Here is a 22,721-nt window from a genome sequence, read left to right as displayed (position 1 = left end):
TTCCTCCCTCCCACCCCTCTCTGCTGGTGTAGCCGGTGCCGGCGCTGCAGCCCGTTCCGTACTCTCCAAGCTCCTGCCCCCAAGTCCTCCTGCCAGTGTCTCCACCCCAGCAGTACAGCCTGGTACAAAGCCCAGTTCCTCTCTTGCTCCGTGTCTCTTGTGCTCTGTGCTGTGTTTGTGGTGTGCGTGAGCTTGTGCTGATCAGCTGTGTCCCCAAACACACCCACCCGACCCCTGGGGCTGGGGTCCCCAGCTCTGGCATCCCTGAGGCCATGGGAGCACCAGTGATGGGTGGAAAGAGCTTGGGAAGAGAAAATTCAGAGCTCTCCAGCAATGCCTGAGGCCATGGGACCACCATTGAAGGGTGGAAAGAGCCTGGGAAGTGCAAATTCAGAGCTCCCAGAGCTCCCAAAAAGATGTCTGAGACCATGGGACCTCCACTGCTGGTTGGAAAGGGCTTGGGAAGAGAAAATTCAAATCTCCCAGAGCTCCCAGCAGATGCTTGAGGCCACAGGACTGTCACTGTTGGGTTGGTGGCCTTGGAAAGAGCGAATTCCAAGGCCAGAGCTCCCCAGCAGATGCCTGAGGCCATCACTGCTGGTTGGAAAGAGCCTGGGAAGAGCAAATTCAGAGCTCCCAGAGCTCCCCAGCAGATGCTTGAGGCCATGGGACTGCCACTGTTGGGTTGGTGGCCTTGGAAGGAGCAAATCCCAAGCCCAGAGCTCCCCAGAAGATGCTTGAGGCCATGGAACCACCACTGCTTCAGTGGTGGGTTTGGAAAGATCCTGGGAGGTGCAAATTCAGAGCTCCCAGAGCTCCCCAGCAATGCCTGAGGCCATGGGACCACCATTGAAGGGTGGAAAGAGCCTGGGAAGAGCAAATTCAGAGCTCCCAGAGCTTCCAAAAAGATGTCTGAGACCATGGGACCTCCACTGCTTGTTGGAAAGGGCTTGGGAAGAGCAAATTCAGAGTTCCCAGAGCTCCCAGCAGATGCTTGAGGCCACAGGACTGCCACTGTTGGGTTGGTGGCCTTGGAAAGAGCAAATTCCAAGCCCAGAGCTCCCCAGCAGATGCCTGAGGCCACCAGTGCTGGTTGGAAAGAGCCTGGGAAGAGAAAATTCAGAGCTCCCAGCAGATGCTTGAGGCCATGGGACTGCCACTGTTGGGTTGGTGGCCTTGGAAGGAGCAAATCCCAAGCCCAGAGCTCCCCAGAAGATGCTTGAGGCCATGGAACCACCACTGCTTCAGTGGTGGGTTTGGAAAGATCCTGGGAGGTGCAAATTCAGAGCTCCCAGAGCTCCCCAGCAATGCCTGAGGCCTTGGGACCACCATTGAAGGGTGGGAAGAGCAAATTCAGAGCTCCCAGAGCTCCCAAAAAGATGTCTGAGACCACCAATGCTGGTTGGAAAGACTTGGGAAGAAAAAATTCCAAGCCCAGAGCTCCCAGCAGATGCCTTGCAAAGAGCCTGGGAAGAGAAAAATCAGAGATCCCAGAGCTCCAGAAAGACACCTGAGGCCACCACTGCTGGACTGGTGGCCTTGGGAAGAGCAAATCCAAACCCAGAGCTCCCCAGAAGATACTTGAGGCCACCAGTGCTGGAGTGGTGGGTTTGGAGAGAGCTTGGGAAGAGCAAATTCAGAGCTCCCAGAGCTCCCAGAGCCACCTTGCAGGTGCTTGAAGCCACCACTGCTGGTTGGAAAGGGCCTGGAGAGAGAAAATCCAGAGCTCTCAGAGATCCCAAAAAGATGTCTGAGGCCACCACTGCTGGAGTGGTGACCTTGGGAAGAGCAAAATCAGAGATCCCAGAGGTCCCCAGCAATGCCTGAGGCCATGGGACCACCATTGAAGGGTGGAAAGAGCCTGGGAAGTGAAAATTCAGAGCTCCCAGAGCTCCCCAGCAGATGCCTGAGGCCACAGGACCATTGCTGCTGGAGTGGTGGCCTTGGAAAGAGCCTGGGAAGAGCAAAATCAGAGATCCCAGAGCTCCCCAGAAGATTGGAGGTTTTATTTGCTCCAGGGATCTCCCCTGTGCTGGCTGCGGTCTGAGGCCATGGGTCCATCACTGCTGGAGTTGTGGCCATTGAAAGAGCCTGGGAAGAGCAAAATCAAGCCCAGAGCTCCCCAAAAGAGGCCTTGGAAGGAGCCTGGGAAGAGCAAAATCAGAGATCCCAGAGCTCCCCAGCAGATGTCTGAGGCCACGGGACCATCACTGCTGGAGTTGTGACCATTGAAAGAGCAAGTTCTAAGCCCAGAGCTCCCCAGCAGATGCCTGAGGCCACAGGACCATCACTGCAGGAGTGGTGGCCTTGGAAAGAGCCTGGGAAGAGCAAAATCAAGCCCAGAGCTCCCCAAAAGAGGCCTTGGAAGGAGCCTGGGAAGAGCAAATTCAGAGCTCCCTGAGCTCCCCAGAAGATGCCTGAGGCCACAGGACCATCACTGCAGGAGTGGTGGCCTTGCAAAGAGCTTGGGAAGAGCAAATCCCAAGCCCAGAGCTCCCCAGCAGATGCTTGAGGCCACCAGTGCTGGAGTGGTGGCCTTGGGAAGAGCAAACCCAATCCCAAGCCCAGAGCTCCCCAGCAGTTCTGGTGCTCACTGTGGGCTCTGGGGGCCGTGGCAGCCCCCTGGGCTCAGCCCAGCCCCTGTGGGGTCTCCAGGTGGATCTTTCGGGAATGGTGTCCCCCATGGGACGTGGCAGCTGGACTGGTGTCACCCCTCGTGTCCCCAACATCTGCTGAGCTCAGCTGGCACGTCCCCCTGTCCTGCTCTGGGTCTGTGGCTCGTGTTTGGAGGGCTTTTGTGGGGGCTCCTCTGGGAGAAGGGGTGTGCATTAACGGGCAGAGCTGGGTCCTGCTGGTCGTGGCTCTTTTTGTCCCATCTCCTCCATCTTTGCCCCATTCCAGACCAACGAGCTCAGCTGGCATGTCCCATGTCCCCCTGTCTGCTCTGGGTCTGTGGTCCATGTTTGGGGGGCTTTTCTGGGAGAAAGAGTGTGAATTACCAGCAGAGCTGTGTCCTGCTGCTCCTTTTGTCCCATCTCCTCCTTGCTTGCCCCACTCCAGGCCAACGAGCTCAGCAGGCATGTCCCGTGTCCCACTGTCGTGCTGAGCTCAGCTGGCATGTCCCGTGTCCCCCTGTCCTGCTCTGTGGCTGTGGGTCATGTTTGGGGGGCTTTTTGGGGGGCTTCTCTGGGAGAAGAGAAGCTGTGTCCTGCTGCTCCTTTTGTCCCACCTCCTCCATCCTTGCCCCACTCCAGACCAACAAGCTCAGCTGGCATGTCCCGTGTCTCCCTGTCCTGCTCTGGGTCTGTGGTTCATGTTTGGGGGGCTTTTGGGGGGCTTCTCTGGGAGAAGGGGTCTGTATTTACCAGCAGAGCTGTGTCCTGCTGCTCCTTTTGTCCCACCTCCTCCATCCTTGCCCCGTTCCAAGCCAACAAGCTCAGCAGGCATGTCCCGTGTCCCCCTGTCCTGCTGAGCTCAGCTGGCATGTCCCGTGTCCCCCTGTCCTGCTCTGGGTCTGTGGTTCATGTTTGGGGGGCTTTTGGGGGGGCTTTTGGGGGGGGAGAAGAGAAGCTGTGTCCTGCTGCTCCTTTGGTCCCACCTCCTCCATCCTTGCCCCACTCCAGACCAACAAGCTCAGCTGGCATGTCCCATGTCCTGCTGATCTCAGCTGGCATGTCACCCTGTCCTGCTCTGTACCTCATGTTTTGGGGGCTTTTGGGGCGCTTTTTGGGGGGCTTCTCTGGGAGAAGGGGTCTGTATTGCCAGCAGAGCTGTGTCCCACTGCTCTTGGCTCCTTTTGTCCCACCTCCTCCATCCTTACCCCGCTCCAGGCCGACGAGCTCAGCAGCCCCTTCGGGCAGATCAGCCTGAGCCGCCAGGGCTCCACAGAAGCTCCGGACCCCTCGTCGGGGATGTTCCAGCCGTCGCTGCTGTCCCAGCACCCGCAGCAGCCGGGGTTCATCATGGCAGCCCCCCCTGGGCAGCCCATCCCCACCTCCAGCTACTCTGCCTCGGGGCACACGGCCCCCAGCCAGCCGGTGCTGCAGCCCCAGGGCTACATCCAGCCCCCTCAGCAGGTAACGGGGCAGGAGGGGGGCCTGGGGAGGGGTCCCTGCGGAATTGGGTCTGACTCCGTGCTCTTAGAAGGGTGATTTATTATTATATGGCATTATATTACATTATATCACGTTACATTACATTACATTGTCTCATATCATACTACATGATATTATATTATACAATATTATATTCTATTATACAATATGTTATTATACAATATTATATTCTATTATACAATATGTTATTATACAATATTATATTCTATTATACAATATGTTATTATACTATATGATATAATTCTACTATATTGTATTATATTACATGATATGATATGATATTATATTATATTACATTACATTACATTATCTCATCATACTATATGATATAATTCTACTATATTGTATTATATCACATTGTATTATATTGTATTATATTATATTACATGATATGATATATTATATTGCATTACATTACATTACATTACCTCATATCATACTATATATTATATTATACAATATTATATTCTATTATACAATATGTTATTATACTATATGATAAAATTCTACTATATTGTATTATATTACATTGTATTATATTGTATTATATTATATTACATTATATGATATGATATGATATTATATTATATTGCATTACATTACATTACATTACCTCATATCATACTATATGATATTATATTATACAATATTATATTCTATTACACAATATGTTATTGTACTATATGATATAATTCTACTATATTGTATTGTATTAAATTGTATTATATTGTATATGATAGGATATTATATTACTTTACATTACATTATCTCATATCATACTATATGATATTATATTATACAGTATTATATTCTATTATACAATATGTTATACAATATTATATTCTATTATACAATAAGTTATTATACAATATGATATAATATGATATGATATTATATTACATTACATTACATTACCTTACCTCATCTCATATCATACTTTATGATATTATATTATATTATACAATATTATATTATATTATATTATATCATATCATATCATATTCTATCATATCATATACTATCATATACTATATTATATTATATTATATATCATATTATATTATATTATATTATATTATATTATATTATATTATATTATATTATATTATATTATATTATATTATATTATATTATATTATATTATATTATATTATATTATATTATATTATATCATATTGACATATATATGTCTGGGGATATCCCCAGAGCTGGCAGGCCTGAGGTTGCTGAGGAGGGGGTTTGAGGGTCTGACTTCATGTTCTTAGAAGGCTAATTTATTATAATATTACATTGTATTACATTACATTACATTATACAAAACAATATTATATGATATGATACGATATTATATGATATTATGTTTTATATTACATTACATTACATTACATTGCATGGTGTGGTATGAGATATTATATGATGTATTATATTATGTTATATTATATTATATTATATTACGTTACGTTACGTTACGTTACGTTAAGTTACGTTACGTTACGTTACGTTACGTTACGTTACGTTACGTTACATTACATTACATTACATTACATTACATTACATTATATTATATTATATTATATTATATTATATTATATTATATTATATTATATTATATTATATTATATTCTAAAAATGCACTAAAGAATAGAGATAGGATACAGACAGAAGGCTACAAAGAATTGATAATGAAAAGCTCTTGACCCCTTCCTGAGTCCTGACACAGCCTGACCATGACTGGTCATGAAGTCCAAATAAAAAAATCTCCAACCACATTCCAGAGCAGCAAAACACAGGAGAAACAAACCAGAAAAATCATTATTTACACATCATTTACATTATTTACATTTACATTTCATTTCTGAGGCCTCTCAGCTTCTCAAGAGAAAAAAAAATAGCAAAAGGACTTTTCATAAAATATATATATATTTTCCATAAAACATATATAAATTATATTTTCCATAAAACATATTAAAAAAATCAGTTTCCTTGCTCCTGATCCCTGCTGTGCTCTCACCGCTGGTGATTTTTTTTTGCAGATTCAGGTTTCTTACTACCCCCCTGGGCAGTACCCCAACTCCAGCCAGCAATACCGACCCCTCAGTCACCCAGTGGCCTACAGCTCCCAGCGCCCCCAGCAGCTCCCCAGCAGTCCCAGCAGCCAGGTAAGGGCTGAAAAAAGGGTTTAAAAAGGGTTAAAGGGGTTCATTTTCCCATTCCTGCTGGTTTTATTTGCCCCAGGGATCTCCCCTGTGCTGGGTGCTCATGGGTGTCTGTCTGTCTGTCTGTCTGTCTGTCTGCAGAGGGGTTGTGTCCTTCCCTCCCTCTCCTCTGAGCTTGCTCGGGGAGGGGGTGAGGTGGATTTAAACCCCACTGAATTTAGAATTTGGAGCGAATTTAGAGCCAGGAGCTTCCCTTGGGTGTGTTTTCATCTGCTCTGCTCTCCCTTCTCTTCAGCGGGAGGTGGGGGGCAAAGGCAGGATTTGATTCCCTAAATCTTAAATTTGGGGTTATTTTTCCCCTAAATTTTAAATCTGGGGTTATTAATTCCCTAAATCTTAAATTTGGGGATATTTTCCCCCTAAAACGTAAATTTGGGCTTATTTTTTCCCTAAATCTTAAATTTGGGGTTATTTATTCCCTAAATCTTAAATTTGGGGATATTTTCCCCCTAAAACGTAAATTTGGGGTTATTTTTTCCCTAAATTTTAAATCTGGGGTTATTAATTCCCTAAATCTTAATTTGGGGATATTTCCCCCTAAACGTAAATTTGGGTTATTTTTTCCCTAAATCTTAAATTTGGGGTTATTTATTCCCTAAATCTTAAATTTGGGGATGTTTTCCCCCTAAAACGTAAATTTGGGGTTATTTTTTCCCTAATCTTAAATCTGGTGTTATTAATTCCCTAAATCTTAAATTTGGGGATATTTCCCCTAAATCTTAAATTTGGGGTTATTTTTTTCCCTAAATCTTTAATTTGGGGTTATTAATTCCCTAAATCTTAATTTTGGGGATATTTTCCCCTAAAACGTAAATTTGGGGTTATTTTTTCCCTAAATCTTAAATTGGGGTTATTTATTCCCTAAATCTTAAATTTGGGGATATTTTCCCCCTAAAACGTAAATTTGGGGTTATTTTTTCCCTAAATCTTAAATCTGGGGTTATTTAGTCCCTAAATCTTAAATTTGTGGTTATTTTTTCCCTAAATCTTAAATCTGGGATTATTTAGTCCCTAAATCTTAAATTTGGGGTTATTTATTCCCCAAATCTTGAATTTGGGGTTGTTTATTCCCTAAATCTTGAATTTGGGGTTATTAATTCCCTAAATCTTAAATTGGGGTTATTTATTCCCAAATCTTGAATTTGGGGTTGTTTATTCCCTAAATCTTGAATTTGGGGTTATTAATTCCCTAAATCTTAAATTTGGGGTTATTTATTCCCCAAATCTTGAATTTGGGGTTGTTTATTCCCTAAATCTTGAATTTGGGGTTATTAATTCCCTAAATCTTAAATTTGGGGTTATTTATTCCCCAAATCTTGAATTTGGGGTTGTTTATTCCCTAAATCTTAAATTTGGGGTTATTTCCCATGTCCAACTGGAATTTACTCCGTTAAAACCCTATTCTGGCACTGAGGGGCTGCCAGGAGGATTTAAAGCCAGGAGTTCCCTTGACTGTGTTTAAATCTGCTCCAAGGGAAGCCCTTTCCCCATTCTTCAACAGAAACAAGATTTGATTCCTTAAGTCCTAAATTTGGAGTTGTTTATTCCCCTAATCTTAAATCTGGGGTTATTTATGCCTAAATCTTAAATTTGGGGTTATTTATCCCCTAAATCTTAAATCTGGGGTTATTTATTCCCCTAAATCTTTAATTTGGGGTTATTAATTCCCTAAATCTTAAATTTGGGGTTATTTATCCCCTAAATCTTAAATCTGGGGTTATTTATTCCCTAAATCTTTAATTTGGGGTTATTAATTCCCTAAATCTTAAATCTGGGGTTATTTCCTGTGTCCAACTCAAAGTTACTCCATTAAAACCCTATTCTGGCACTGAATATAAAGGGGGAATATAAGTCAGGAGTTCCCTTGGGTGTGTTCACATCAGCTCCAAGGGAAATCCTTTCCCCATTCTTCAGCAGACTCAGGATTTGATTCCCTAAATCTTAAATTTGAGGTCATTTATTCCCTAAATCCGGGGTTATTTATTCTTAAATCTTAAATCTGAGGTAATTTATTCCTAAATCTGGGGTTATTTATTCCTTAAATCTTAAATCTGAGGTAATTTATTCCCTAAATCTGGGTTATTTATTCCTAAATCTTAAATCTGAGGTAATTTATTCCTTAAATTTGGAGTTATTTATTCCCTAAATCTTAAATCTGAGGTTATTTATTCCTTAAATTTAGAGTTATTTATTCCCTAAATCTTAAATCTGAGGTTATTTATTCCCTAAATTTAAATCTGAGGTTATTTATTCCTAAATCTAGAATTTGGGGTTATTTATTGCCTAAATTTTAAATCTGAGGTTATTTATTCCCTAAATCTGAGGTTATTTATTCCCAAATCCGGGGTTATTTATTCCCAAATTTTAAATCTGAGGTTATTTATTCCCTAAATCTGGGTTATTTTTTCCCCCCAAATTTTAAATCTGAGGTTATTTATTCCCCAAATCCGGGGTTATTTATTCCCCAAATTTTGAATCTGGGGTTATTTATTCCCCAAATCTGGAGTTATTTATTCCCTAAATCTGAGGTTATTTATTCCCCAAATCCGGGGTTATTTATTCCCTAAATCTGGGGTTATTTATTCCCTTAATCTGAGGTTATTTATTCCCCAAATCGGGGGTTATTTATTCCCCAAATCTGTGGTTATTTATTCCCCCAATCTGGGGTTATTTATTCCCTAAATCTGAGGTTATTTATTCCCCATATCCGGGGTTATTTATTCCCCAAATTTTAAATCTGAGGTTATTTATTCCCCAAATCTGAGGTTATTTATTCCCCTAAATCCTGGTTATTTATTCCCTAAATCTTAAATCTGAGGTTATTTATTCCTTAAATTTGGAGTTATTTATTCCTTAAATCTTAAATCTGAGGTAATTTATTCCCTAAATATGGGGTTATTTATTCCCCAAATCTGAGGTTATTTATTCCCCAAATCTGTGGTTATTTATTCCCCAAATCCGGGTTATTTATTCCCCAAATTTTAAATCTGAGGTTATTTTTTCCCTAAATCTTAAATCTGAGGATATTTATTCCTTAAATTTGGAGTTATTTATTCCCTAAATTTTAAATCTGAGGTTATTTTTTCCCTAAATCTGAGGTTATTTATTCCCCAAATTTTAAATCTGAGGTTATTTATTCCCCAAAGCTGGGGTTATTTATTCCCTAAACCTGGGGTTATTTATTCCCTAAATTTTAAATCTGAGGTTATTTATTCCCTAAATCTGTGATTATTTATTCCCCAAATCTGGGGCTATTTATTCCCCAAATCCGGGTTATTTATTCCCCAAATTTTAAATCTGAGGTTACTTATTCCCCAAAGCTGGGGTTATTTATTCCCTAAATCTGTGGTTATTTATTCCCTAAATCTGTATTCCACAAATCTGTGGTTATTTATTCCCCAAATTTAAATCTGAGGTTATTTATTCCCTAAATCTAAATCTGAGGTTATTTATTCCCCAAATCTGGGGTTATTTATTCCCTAGATTTTAAATCTGAGGTTATTTATTCCCTAAATCTGAGGTTATTTATTCCCCAAATCCGGGGTTATTTATTCCCCAAATTTTAAATCTGAGGTTATTTATTCCCTAAATCTGAGGTTATTTATTCCCCAAATCCAGGGTTATTTATTCCCCAAATTTTAAATCTGAGGTTATTTATTCCCTAAATCCAGGGTTATTTATTCCCTAAATCCGCGTTATTTATTCCCCAGATTTTAAATCTGAGGTTATTTATTCCCTAAATATGGGGTTATTTATTCCCTAAATCTTAAATCTGAGGTTATTTATTCCCCAAATCCGGGTTATTTATTCCCCAAATTTTAAATCTGAGGTTATTTATTCCCTAAATCTGAGGTTATTTATTCCCCAAATCCAGGGTTATTTATTCCCCAAATTTTAAATCTGAGGTTATTTATTCCCTAAATCTGAGGTTATTTATTCCCCAAATCCAGGGTTATTTATTCCCCAAATTTTAAATCTGAGGTTATTTATTCCCTAAATCTGTGGTTATTTATTCCCTAAATCCGGCGTTATTTATTCCCCAGATTTTAAATCTGAGATTATTATTCCCTAATTATGGGGTTATTTATTCCCTAAATCTTAAATCTGAGGTTATTTATTCCCCAAATCCGGGGTTATTTATTCCCCAAATTTTAAATCTGAGGTTATTTATTCCCTAAATCTGAGGTTATTTATTCCCCAAATCCGGGTTATTTATTCCCCAAATTTTGAATCTGGGGTTATTTATTCCCCAAATCTGGAGTTATTTATTCCCTAAATCTGAGGTTATTTATTCCCCAAATCCGGGGTTATTTATTCCCCAAATCCGGGGTTATTTATTCCCCAAATTTTAAATCTGAGGTTATTTATTCCCTAAATCTGTGGTTATTCATTCCCCAAACCTCAAATTCATTGTCATTCCCCCTGTCCCCCTGTGACGTGTCCCCGTTCCCTCCCTGTCGTGGCAGGTTTACAGCCCATGATGTCCAACCAGCAGCAGAGCTACCAGGGCGTGGTGGGGGTGCAGCAGGCTCAGCCCCCGGGCTCCTCGGCAGCCAGAGGAACAGTTTGGGGGGCCAGATGCAGAACGTGCTGGGGGTGCAGCAGGCACAGCCCCCCGGGCTGCTCAGCACCCAGAGGAGCAGCATGGGCAGCCAGATGCAAGGGCTGATGGTGCAGTACACAGCCCTGCCCTCGTACCAGGTGGGCACTGGGGGGGGCTGGGCAGGGGCTCTGGCTGGCAGGATGTGGCCAAGGATCCCCCAAAGTTGGGGGTTTCCTCATAGGGATGAGGAGGACACGTCCGTGTGGGCATCTGTGGGCACATCTCGGGCAGGAGGGCTGAGGAGGGGGCTCTGGCTGGGCAGGATGTGCCCAAGGGTGGGGATTTGCTCACAGGGATGAGGAGGGCACGTCCATGTGGGCATCTGTGGGGCACATCTCGGGCAGGAGGGCTGGGAGGGGGGCTGTGGGCTGTCAGAAAAACCCACCTGAAGTCTCCTCACCCTGCTGGTGTGTCCAGTACACAGCCCTGCCCTCGTACCAGGTGGGCACTGGGGCGCTGGGCAGGGGGCTCAAGATGGGCTGGATGTGCCCCCAGGGATGGATGTGCCAAGGATCCCCTAAAATTAGGGGGTTCCTCATAGGGATGGTGAGGGCACGTCCATGTGGGGATCTGTGGGGCACATCTGGGCAGGAGGGCTGGGAGGGGGCTCTGGGATGTCAGAAAAACCCACCTGGAGTCTCCTCACCCTGCTGGGCACCTGCTCCTCGCCAGTCTGGGCTGCTGGGCAGGGGGCTCTGGCTGGGCAGGATGTGCCCAGGGATCCCCTAAAGTGGGGGTTTCCTCATAGGGATGAGGAGGACACGTCCGTGTGGGCATCTGTGGGGCACATCTGGGGCAGGAGAGCTGGGAAGGATGTGCCCAAGGGGTCCCCCAAAAGTGGGGATTTGCTCACAGGGCATCTGTGGGGCACATCTGGAGCTGGGAGAACCTCTGGGAGGGATTGTTCCTGGGGGAGGTTGCTGTGGGGTGCAAGAAAAACCCACCTGAAGTCTCCTCACCCTGCTGGTGTGTCCAGTACACAGCCCTGCCCTCGTACCAGGTGGGCACTGGGGTGATGGGCAGGGGGCTCAAGATGGGCAGGATGTGCCCCCAGGGATGAATGTGCCCAAGGATCCCCTAAAATTGGGGGGTTCCTCATAGGGATGAGGAGGGCACGTCCATGTGGGGATCTGTGGGGCACATCTGGGGCAGGAGAGCTGGGAAGGATGTGCCCAAGGGATCCCCCAAAAGTGGGGATTTGCTCACAGGGATGGGCAGGGGGCTCTGGCTGGGCAGGATGTGCCCAGGGATCCCCCAAAGTTGGGGGTTTCTTCATAGGGGTGAGGAGGGCACATCCATGGGGAGTTCTGTGGGGCACATCTGGGCAGGAGAGCTGAGGAGGGGGCTCTGGCTGGGCAGGATATGCCCCAAGGGATCCCCCAAAAGTGGGGATTTGCTCACCGGGCATCTGTGGGCACATCTGGAGCCGGGAGAACCTCTGGACGGGCTCTGCCAGGGCGAGGTCGCTGTGGGCTGTCAGAAAAACCCACCTGGAGTCTCCTCACCCTGCTGGTGTCTTTGGGCCGTTTTCACTGCTCTGTTTCTCTTTACCTGCTGCTCTCCTCCCTGCCCAGGTGCCATGGCCAGTGAGTCCCAGAACGTGGTCCAGCAGCCCTTCAGCAGCCCGTGCTGGTGCCAGCCAGCCAGTCTGTGCAGGGCGGGCTCCAGGCTGGAGGGGTGCCCATCTACTACAGCGTCATCCCCAGTGCCCAGCAGAATGGCACCAGGTAAAGCTCTGGCAGCTGCCAGGGGGTGAACACAGAGCTGTGCCCACAGTTTTGGGGGGTTTGGGGTGTTCTATCAAGGGGCAGGAGCCTTGGAAGAGCTGGGATTGATGTAAAAATACAATACGCAGAGATTGAGGAGAAAAATCGTAATTTAGGTTTCTATAGTTGTAAGTAAGAGTTGTAAGTGAGTTATAAGTGAGAAACTGCCTTGATAAGGTGGTGAAGGGTTTGTAATGTAGGAAACTGTATTGATAAAATGGTCAGGGGTTTATAATGTAGGAAACTGCACTGATAAGATGGTGAGGGGTTTATAATGTAGGGAACTGCCTTGATAAGGTGGTGAGGGGTTTATAATGTGGGAAACTGTATTGATAAAATGGTGAGGGGTTTATAATGTAGAAAAATGCATTGATAAGATGGTGAGGGGTTTATAATGTAGAAACTTCCCTGATAAGGTGGTGAGGGGTTTATAATACAGGAAACAACTCAGCAGAATGGCACCAGGTAAAGCTCTGGCAGCTGCCAGGCGGTGAACACGGAGCTGTGCCCACGGTTTTGGGGGGTTTGGGGTGTTCTATCAAGGGCAGGAGCCTTGGGAAGAGCTGGGATTGATGTAAAATATACAATACGCAGAGATTGAGGAGAAAAATCGTAAATTTAGGTTTCTATAGTTGTAAGTAAGAGTTGTAAGTGAGTTATAAGTGATAAACTGCCTTGATAAGGTGGTGAAGGGTTTATAATGTAGGAAACGGTATTGATAAAATGGTCAGGGGTTTATAATGTAGGAAACTGCATTGATAAGATGGTGAGGGGTTTATAATGTAGGAAACTGTATTGATAAGATGGTGAGGGGTTTATAATGTAGAAAAATGCATTGATAAGGTGGTGAGGGGTTTATAATACAGGAAACAACTCAGCAGAATGGCACCAGGTAAAGCTCTGGCAGCTGCCAGGGGGTGAAAAGGGAGCTGTGCCCACAGTTTTGGGGGGTTTGGGGTGTTCTGTCAAGGGCAGGAGTCAGGGATCCTTGTGGGTCTCTTTCATCTTCTGGGATTTCTGTGATTCTGTTCTCATCCTGTGGCTGGAGGTGAGTGGGTGCCACAAGTTCTGCTCCTCCCTGAGCTTGTCCATCCTGGATCCCTTCCTGAGCACCAGGAGGTGAAGCTGCCATGTGCCCACCCATCCCAGAGAGAGGGAGCTGGGTGTGGGAATGAGAAAGATTGGTGTAAAATACAACACACAAACAGCTGGAGATTGTTTCCAGCCTTGGGGTGGCTGTTAATTTTTTATACTAAAAACTACGTGTACAATATTTACAATAACTTCCCAATACCTATCACCTATGTTAATCATTCCTAAGTAATCTATAGTTATCTACTATAAACCAATCCCAAAAGTTCCAACATCACAGCAGAAGATGGAGGCCAAGAAGAAGAAGAAGAAAGGCTGGACATGCCCACATTCCTCCATTTTGCCTCCTGAACCCCCATTCTAAACCCCCAAAATTCTACATTTTCACGCAGTGATTAATTCACTATTATTTTACTCAAACTCTTGTGGTTTGTAACTCCTCGCACAAAGCTGGCAATGGTTTCCAGCCCTTGGGGTGCTGTTAGCTTTTTATACTACAAACTACTTGTACTTTATTTACAATAATTTCCCAATACCCATCACCTGTGTTAGACAGTGAGCTTCTATTCTAAATATAACATATTTACAATAACTTCCCAATACCTATCACCTATGTTAGACACTCTATCTCTATTCTAAACCAATCCCAAAGTGTCACCATCACAGCAGAAGATGGAGGCCAAGAAGAAGGAGAAAGGCAGGACAAGCCCACATTCCTCCATCTTGCCTCTTGAATCCCCATTCTAAAAACCCCCAAAAATCCATTTTTCACCCCGTGATAAATTCCCTATCATTCTACTCAAACTTTCTTGACTTGTAATCCTTCATATAAAAGTCGGTAATTATTTTTTTCCAAGGGCTAAATCACAGTCCCGGGTGTCTTGTGCTCTGTGCCAAGGTCTCTGAGCCCCCTGGGCAGGGTCTCCAGGGTATCCAGAGGGATTTCCAGGGTTCCAAACCCCTCCTGAGTGCTGACCCCCCCTCTCTGTGCTCCCAGCCCGTCCGTGGGGTTCCTGCAGCCCCCTGGCTCCGAGCAGTACCAGATGCCGCAGTCGCCGGCGCCCTGCAGCCCTCCCCAGATGCAGCAGCAGTATTCAGGTACCAGGGGGGCACTGGGCAAGGCTGGCACCCCCCCTCCAGAGGTGGCACCAGCCTTTGGGCTCTGGAGGGTGCCACTTCACAGCCAAGCTGCTGTGCTCAACTTGGGAATGGTCAGGGTGGGGCACTGGGGGGTGCTGGCATCTCCCTGCCAGGGTGGGCACAGGGTGGAGGGAGCTGGGGGAAATGTGGGGTGGTGAGAGAGGGGAAAAGACTGCAGATGGGGAGGTTGGGGAGTCCTGCTCGCTGTCACAGCTGCTGGGAGGGAGCTGGGGCAGGAGCTGAGCTGGGCTGATGGAGTTCTGGGCTTGGTGGGCTGGAGGAGCTGAGCTGGGATTATGGAGGTCTGGGCCTGGTGGACTGGAGCAGGATCTGAGCTGGGATGATGGATCTGGGCCTGGATCTGAGCTGGGATGATGGAGATCTGGGCATGGGAGCTGCAGGATCTGAGCTGGGATGATGGAGGTCTGGGCCTGGTTCAGGATCTGAGCTGGGATGATGGATCTGGGCCTGGTGCAGGATCTGAGCTGGGGTGATGGAGATCTGGGCCTGGTGCAGGATCTGGGCTGGATAATGGAAATTTGGGTTTGGTGCAGGATCTGAGCTGGGATGATGGATCTAGACATGGATCTGAGCTGGGATGGTGGAGATTTGGGCTTGGTGAGCTGCAGGATCTGAGCTGGGATGATGGAGGTCTGGGCCTAGTGCAGAATCTGAGCTGGGATGATGGATCTGGACCTGGATCTGAGCTGGGATGATGGAGATCTGGGCCTGGTGCAGGATCTGAGCTGGGCTGATGGATCTGGGCCTGGTGCAGATCTGAGCTGGCTGATGGATCTGGGCCTGCATCTGAGCTGAGGTGATGGAGATCTGGGCCTGGTTCAGGATCTGAGCTGGGATAATGGAAATTTGGGTCTGGTGCAGGATTTGAGCTGGGATGATGAATCTGGGCCTGGATCTGAGCTGAGGTGATGGAGATCTGGGCCTGGTGCAGGATCTGGGCTGGGATAATGGAAATTTGGGTCTGGTGCAGGATTTGAGCTGGGATGATGGATCTAGACCTGGATCTGAGCTGAGATGATGGAGGTCTGGGCATGGGGAGCTGCAGGATCTGAGCTGGGATGATGGAGGTCTGGGCCTAGTGCAGAATCTGAGCTGGGATGATGGATCTGGACCTGGATCTGAGCTGGGATGATGGAGGTCTGGGTCTGGTGCAGAATCTGAGCTGGGATGATTGATCCTGGACCTAGATCTGGACCTGGATCTGTGCCTGGAGTTTTGTGGAGATGCTCAGAGCTCTCACTGAGCTGCCATCCCTCAGCTTGGCTCCCGTTTCTCCTGCATTGAACACCATCACTTCCAGGTGTAACCTTTGCTAGTTTCCTCCTGCATTGAACACCATCACTTCAGGTGTAACCTTTGCTATCCCCAGAGGGTCCTGGTGGGGCTTTTCCAACCTGGAAAAATCACGAGTGGCAGAGGAGAGAGAGCCCAGAGTGGGACTGTGGGGAAGGAAGGGTGAGAGTAGCAGGGACAGGGACAGGGACAGGGAGGCGCTCTGTGTCCCACAGCAGCAGAACTGGGGCCACACAGCCACGTGTGTGTCCCCAGGGGTGTCCCCATCAGGCCCTGGCGTGGTGGTGATGCAGCTGAATGTCCCCAACGGCCCCAGGCCCCCCAGAACCCGCCCGTGGTGCAGTGGAGCCACTGTAAGTACTACAGCCTGGAGCAGAGGGGGCAGAAGCCTGGAGACCTCTACAACCCCGACAGCACTGCTCAGGTACTGGGGGCACTGGGAGGGACTGGGAGGGACTGGGAGGGAGTGGGAGGAGGCAGCTCAGCCTTTGGGAAGGGCTGGGTGAGGCTAGGCTTAAAAGCTGCTAGGCTGAGAGTAGCAAACTCAAGAGCAGCCAGGCTTAAAGGATGCAAGGCTGAGAGTAGCAAACTCAAGAGCACCTAGGTTTAAAGGTTTTAGGCTGAGAGTAGCAAACTCAAGAGCTTAGAAGCTGCTAGGCTGAGATTAGCAATCTCAAGAGCAGCCAGGCTTAAACCTGCTAGGCTGAGAATAGCAAACTCAAGGGCACCTAGGCTGAGAGTAGCAAGCTCAAGAGCACCTAGGCTTAGAAGGTGCTAGGCTGAGAGTAGGAAGTTCAAGAGCTCCTAGGTTTAAAGGTTCTAGGCTGAGAGTAGCAAACTCAAGAACACGGAGGCTTAAAAGCTGCTGGGCTGAGTAGCAAACTCAAGAGCAGCCAGGCTTAGAAGCTGCCAGGCTGAGTAGCAACTCAAGAGCTGCTAAGCTGAGAGTAGCAAACTCAGGAGCAGCCAGGCTTAAAGGATGCAAGGCTGAGAGTAGCAAACTCAGAACACCTAGGTTTAAAGGTTTTAGGCTAAGAGTAGCAAACTCAAGAGCACCTAGGTTTAAAAGGTTTTAGGCTGAGAGCAGCAAACTCAAGAGCTTAGAAGCTGCTAGCTGAGATTAGCAATCTCAAGAGCAGCCAGGCTTAAACCTGCTAGGCTGAGAGTAGCAAGCTCAAGAGCACCTAGGCTTAGAATGTGCTAGGCTGAGAGCAGGAAATTCAAGAGCACCTAGATTTAAAGGTTCTAGGCTGAGAGTAGCAAACTCAAGAACACAGAGGCTTAGAAGCTGCTAGGCTGAGTAGCAAACTCAAGAGCTGCTAAGCTGAGAGTAGCAAACTCAGGAGCAGCCAGGCTTAAAGAGATGCGAGGCTGAGAGTAGCAAACTCAAGAGCACTGAGGTTTAGAAGCTGCTAGCCGAGTAGCAAACTCAAGAGCACACAGGCTTAAACCTGCTGAGCTGAGAGTAGCAAACTCAAGAGCACTAGGCTTAGAAGCTGCTAGGCAGGGAGTAGGAAACTCAACGGGCACATAGGTTTAAAGGTTCTAGGCTGAGAGTAGCAAATTCAAGATCTTAGAAGCTGCTCGGCTGAGATTAGCAATCCAAGAGCAGCCAGGCTTTAAGGATGCAAGGCTGAGAGTAGCAAACTCAAGAGCACCTAGTTTAAAGGTTTTAGGCTGAGAGTAGCAAACTCAAGAGCTTAGAAGCTGCTAGGCCGAGATTAGCAATCCCAAGTGCAGCCAGGCTTAAACCTGCTAGGCTGAGAATTGCAAACTCCAGGGCACCTAGGCTGAGAGTAGCAAGCTCAAGAGCACCTAGGCTTAGAAGGTGCTAGGCTGAGAGTGGGAAATTCAAGAGCACCTAGGTTTAAAGGTTCTAGGCTGAGAGTAGCAAACTCAAGAACACAGAGGCTTAAAAGCTGCTGGGCCAAGTAGCAAACTCAAGAGCAGCCAGGCTTAGAAGCTGCTAGGCTGAGTAGCAAACTCAAGAGCTGCTAAGCTGAGAGTAGCAAACTCAGGAGCAGCCAGGCTTAAAGGATGCGAGGCTGAGAGTAGCAAACTCAAGAGCACTGAGGTTTAGAAGCTGCTAGGCCGAGTAGCAAACTCAAGAGCACACAGGCTTAACCTGCTGAGCTGAGAGTAGCAAACTCAAGAGCACCTAGGCTTAGAAGCTGCTAGGCTGGGAGTAGGAAACTCAACAGGGCACATAGGTTTAAAGGTTCTAGGCTGAGAGTAGCAAACTCAAGAGACTCAGGAGTGTGGGATCCCAGAGCACCTTGAAACGGCCAATAACATCTGAGATTTTAATGTGAGATTTTAAAGTAAAAGGTACCTTCTTGTTGTCTTTTTGTGTGTGAGAGGGAATGAGAAATAAAAGTGAGTGAATGTAGATGAATGAAAGTATATGAAATGTAGATTTTTTATTATAAGCTTCAATTTATCTCCTTGGAGGGAGGTAAATGGTATTGTGAGAGAAGGAGCTTTTATTTTGTGTCAGTTGTGACCCAGGTTGGGCATGTAGGAATGTTTGAAATCTCAGATTGTATCCAGGTAGGAATGTTTGAAATCTCAGATTGTGTCCAGGTAGGAATGTTGAAATCTCAGATTACATCCAGGTAGGAATGTTTGAAATCTCAGATTACATCCAGGTAGGAATGTTTGAAATCCCAGATTATATCCAGGTAGGAATGTTTGGCTCCTCCCTCTGGGCTCACATCTCCCAATGGGATGCTGTAGTTCTTATCAGCCATGCAGTGACATTCAATAGCTGTTATCAGCAAATGTCCCCTCCTGAGGGAGGAGTGATTGTGGAAGAGATAAGGAAAACTGCAAAACTTCCCAGTTTTGGTATTCTATTACCAAAAATGGTAATAGAACACATCTTGCCTTGCCAAATCTGGAACATTATTGAATTGAATTGGATTGAATTGGATTGAATTGGATTGAATTGAATTGAATTGAATTGAATTGAATTGAATTGAATTGAATTGAATTGAATTGAATTGATGAATTGAATTGAATTGAATTGGATTGGATTGAAATGAATTGGATTGGATTGAATTGGACTGAATTGTAATGAATTGAATTGGATTGAATTGAATTGGACTGAATTGAATTGAATTGAGAATTGAGAATTGAATTGAATTGAATTGAATTGAATTGAATTGAATTGAAATGATTTGAAATGAAATGAATTGGATTGGATTGGATGGTATATTGTGAGAGAAAGGAGGTTGTTTTTTGTGTCGGTTGTGACCCGGGGTGGGTGTGTGAGCTGTCCCCAGCCCTGGGCTGTCTGTCTGACCCTGTCCCCTCCATCCCAGGCCAGCACCCAGCTGAGCAGCCCATCACGTCCCCCACGCAGTCGCCGACGCCGTCGCCCGTCACCAACCTGGGCAGCGTGTGCCCGGGGCTGAGCCCCCTGCCCGTGCTCACCCAGTTCCCCCCAGGCCCATGGGCCCTGCACAAGGTAAGCTCTGGGAATCTGCAGATTCAGAGGTTTTGGGAGAGCTGCAAAAGGCAGGACTCAGGGACAGCAGAACTGTGAGCAGAGCTAAGCAGCAGCCGTGGGAAGTGGTCAGCAGGGAAAAGTATTTAAACTGTAGAAAAGCAAAGGCAAATAGAATGATAGGGGAGGCATCCTCTATTATTCTATATATATATAATATGTATAGATATAATATATATATTTATATATTATAATATATTATGATATATATAGCATTATATATAGTATATATATTATATGTATATATATTATATATATTATATATATTATATATTATATATATTATATATAGCATTATATATTTTTTTATCTATATATATTATAAATATATATTATAGAATATATATTTCATATATATAATATACAGATAAATATATAATTATATATATTTATATACAGATATTCTAGATATCATATAGCTATAAAATATATATTACGTATATAATATATATGTTATATATAATATATATATATAGTCTGTGTATTAATGCTTGTCTAGAATAACTCCCTAAGCTGCAGAAAGTTTATCTAGCAAGATATCAGGAAAGTTAAAGCTTAATAATGGAGCTTTGTGCGTTGTGTTTTAAGGCTCACAAGCAGGTATTGTGTTGGAAATAAGCAGCATTGTTTTAACCAAAGGCACGTTGCTCATGGTGATTGGGCAGAACTGCTGTCAATGTGCTTTTGCTTTGTGTGATTGGTCAAAAAAAAACTTATAAAACAAGTTGTAACATTGAGTCCTTTGTCTGCTGCTTGGGATGTGAGCTGCTGGCATCTTCCATTGTCATAAGCATGGAATGAGACTGATGCTGGAATAAAACAGCCTCGAGGCGCTTTCAGCAGCAGCCCCTCCTCCTCCTCCTCCTCCTCCAGGGGGCAGCCAGGGCAGGGGGCAGCGGGGTTTGGCTCCAGTGCTGCTGAATGGGGGTTTGGGGTGGGGAAACAGCACAGAGATCCTGGGACAAGCCTTGGGGTGAGGGTGTGTGAGGGGAGAGGTGAATGTGAGTCCATGTACTCAGAAGGCTGATTATATATATTTATTATATTATATTATATTATATTATATTATATTATATTATATTATATTATATTATATTATATTATATTATATTATATTATATTATATTATATTATATTATATTATATTATATTATATTATATTATATTATATTATATTATATTTATATTATATTATATTATATTATATCATATCATATCATAATCATATCATATCATATCATATCATATCATATCATCATATATCATATTTCTGATGACATATATGATGATGTGATATGACATATTATATGAATTACATGTATGATATGATTATATTATATATATGATATTATGTGATATATCACATTTTATCACATTATGTCACATTATGTTATGTTTATTTTATATGAGATATGATGACATATGTTATATGATATCATATCAGATCATGTTATTATATTATACTACATTATATTATGCCACATTATATCACATAATATCATATCATATGATGTGATATTATGTTATGTTATATTATATGGTGTTATGTTTAGTATAGTATATTATAGTATAATATAATATACTAACTATTTTAATTATCATATATTACATTTGATATAGCATATGATATGATTATGATATGGTATTTTATTATATTATGTTATATTATGTTATGTTATTATAGTATAGGTATATTATTTTACAGTATATGGTAGTATAGTATATCAGAGTGTATTATATGAGATATTATATTATATGATGTGATACACTATGATATGATATTACATTATATCACATTACATTAAATTATATTATAGAATGCTATACTAAACTATACTAAAGAATAGAGCCAGGATACAGACAGAAGGTTACAAAGAATTATAATAAAAACCTGTGACTCCTTCCTGAGTCCTGACACAGCTGGATGGTGATTGGTCATTAATTAAAAACAATTCTCACGAAACCAATCAGATATGTTGGTAAAGAATCTCCAGACCACGTTCCAAAGCAGCAAAAAAACAGGAGAAAAAAAAATCAGATAATTATTATTTACATTTTTCTGTGATGCTTCTCAACTTTCCAGGAGAAGCAGTCCTGGACAAAGAGGATTTTCCAGGAAATATCACAATGTCAGGAATGCTGTGATATTTCCTGGGATCCCACACAAACTCTGGCTCCTCATGACGGTGATTGGCCATTAATTAAAAACAATTCTAATGAACCAATCAAACACTCACCTATTGGTAACCAATCTCCACAACACATTCCAGAGCGGCAAAAACACAGGAGAAAAAATCAGATAATTTTTATTCACATTTTTCTCTGAGGCTTCCCAGGAGAAGCAATCCTGGGCAAAGAGGATTTTCCAGGAAATATCACAATGTCAGGAATGCTGTGATATTCGCTGGGATCCCCACACAAACTCTGGCTCCTCATGACAGTGATTGGCCATTAATTAAAAACAATTCTAACAAACCAAATCAACACTCACCTATTGCTAAACAATTTTCAAACACATTCCAGAGCAGCAAAACACAATAGAAGAGAATGAGATAATTATTATTTACATTTTTCTCTGAGCCTTCTCAACTTCCCAGGAGAAGCAATCCTGGACAAAGAGGATTTTCCAGGAAATATCACAATGACAGCAATGCTGTGATATTCCTGGGGATCTGGGAAATATCACAATGTCAGGAATTGCTGTGATATTCCCTGGGATCCCCACACAAACTCTGGCTCCTCATGATGGTGATTGGCCATTAATTAAAAACAATTCTCATGAAACCAATCAAACACGTTGGTAAAGAATCTCCAGAACCCATTCCAGAGCAGCAAAACACAGGAGAAAAAAATCAGATAATTATTATTCACATTTTGCTCTGAGGCTTCTCAGGAGAAGAAATCCTGGGCAAAGAGGATTTTCCAGGAAATATCACATGTCAGGAATGCCTGACGATTTCCTGGGGT

The 22,721-nt window shown here is 44.1% G+C and overlaps 1 protein-coding gene across 1 annotated transcript in view; it reads left to right on the top strand.

The window, feature by feature from the left end:
• LOC134431242 (R3H domain-containing protein 2-like) overlaps positions 1-20,372 on the top strand; it is an 84,526-nt gene extending 64,154 nt beyond the window's left edge. Inside the window, 15 exon segments of the mRNA XM_063179226.1 lie at positions 33-122; positions 3,831-4,076; positions 6,149-6,248; positions 6,251-6,274; positions 10,798-10,872; positions 10,875-11,036; positions 12,509-12,550; positions 12,553-12,661; positions 14,790-14,890; positions 16,502-16,558; positions 16,561-16,670; positions 19,570-19,585; positions 19,588-19,688; positions 19,691-19,822; positions 20,343-20,372. Of these exon segments, the coding sequence (XP_063035296.1) occupies positions 33-122; positions 3,831-4,076; positions 6,149-6,248; positions 6,251-6,274; positions 10,798-10,872; positions 10,875-11,036; positions 12,509-12,550; positions 12,553-12,661; positions 14,790-14,890; positions 16,502-16,558; positions 16,561-16,670; positions 19,570-19,585; positions 19,588-19,688; positions 19,691-19,822; positions 20,343-20,372 (1,395 nt within the window).
• Positions 20,373-22,721: the final 2,349 nt, after the last annotated feature.

Source organism: Melospiza melodia, chromosome 31, assembly GCF_035770615.1.
Source record: "Melospiza melodia melodia isolate bMelMel2 chromosome 31, bMelMel2.pri, whole genome shotgun sequence".
Taxonomy (NCBI): domain Eukaryota; kingdom Metazoa; phylum Chordata; class Aves; order Passeriformes; family Passerellidae; genus Melospiza; species Melospiza melodia.
The sequence above is the reverse complement of the archived record's forward strand: the minus strand, read 5'-3'. Positions and strand labels throughout refer to the sequence as shown.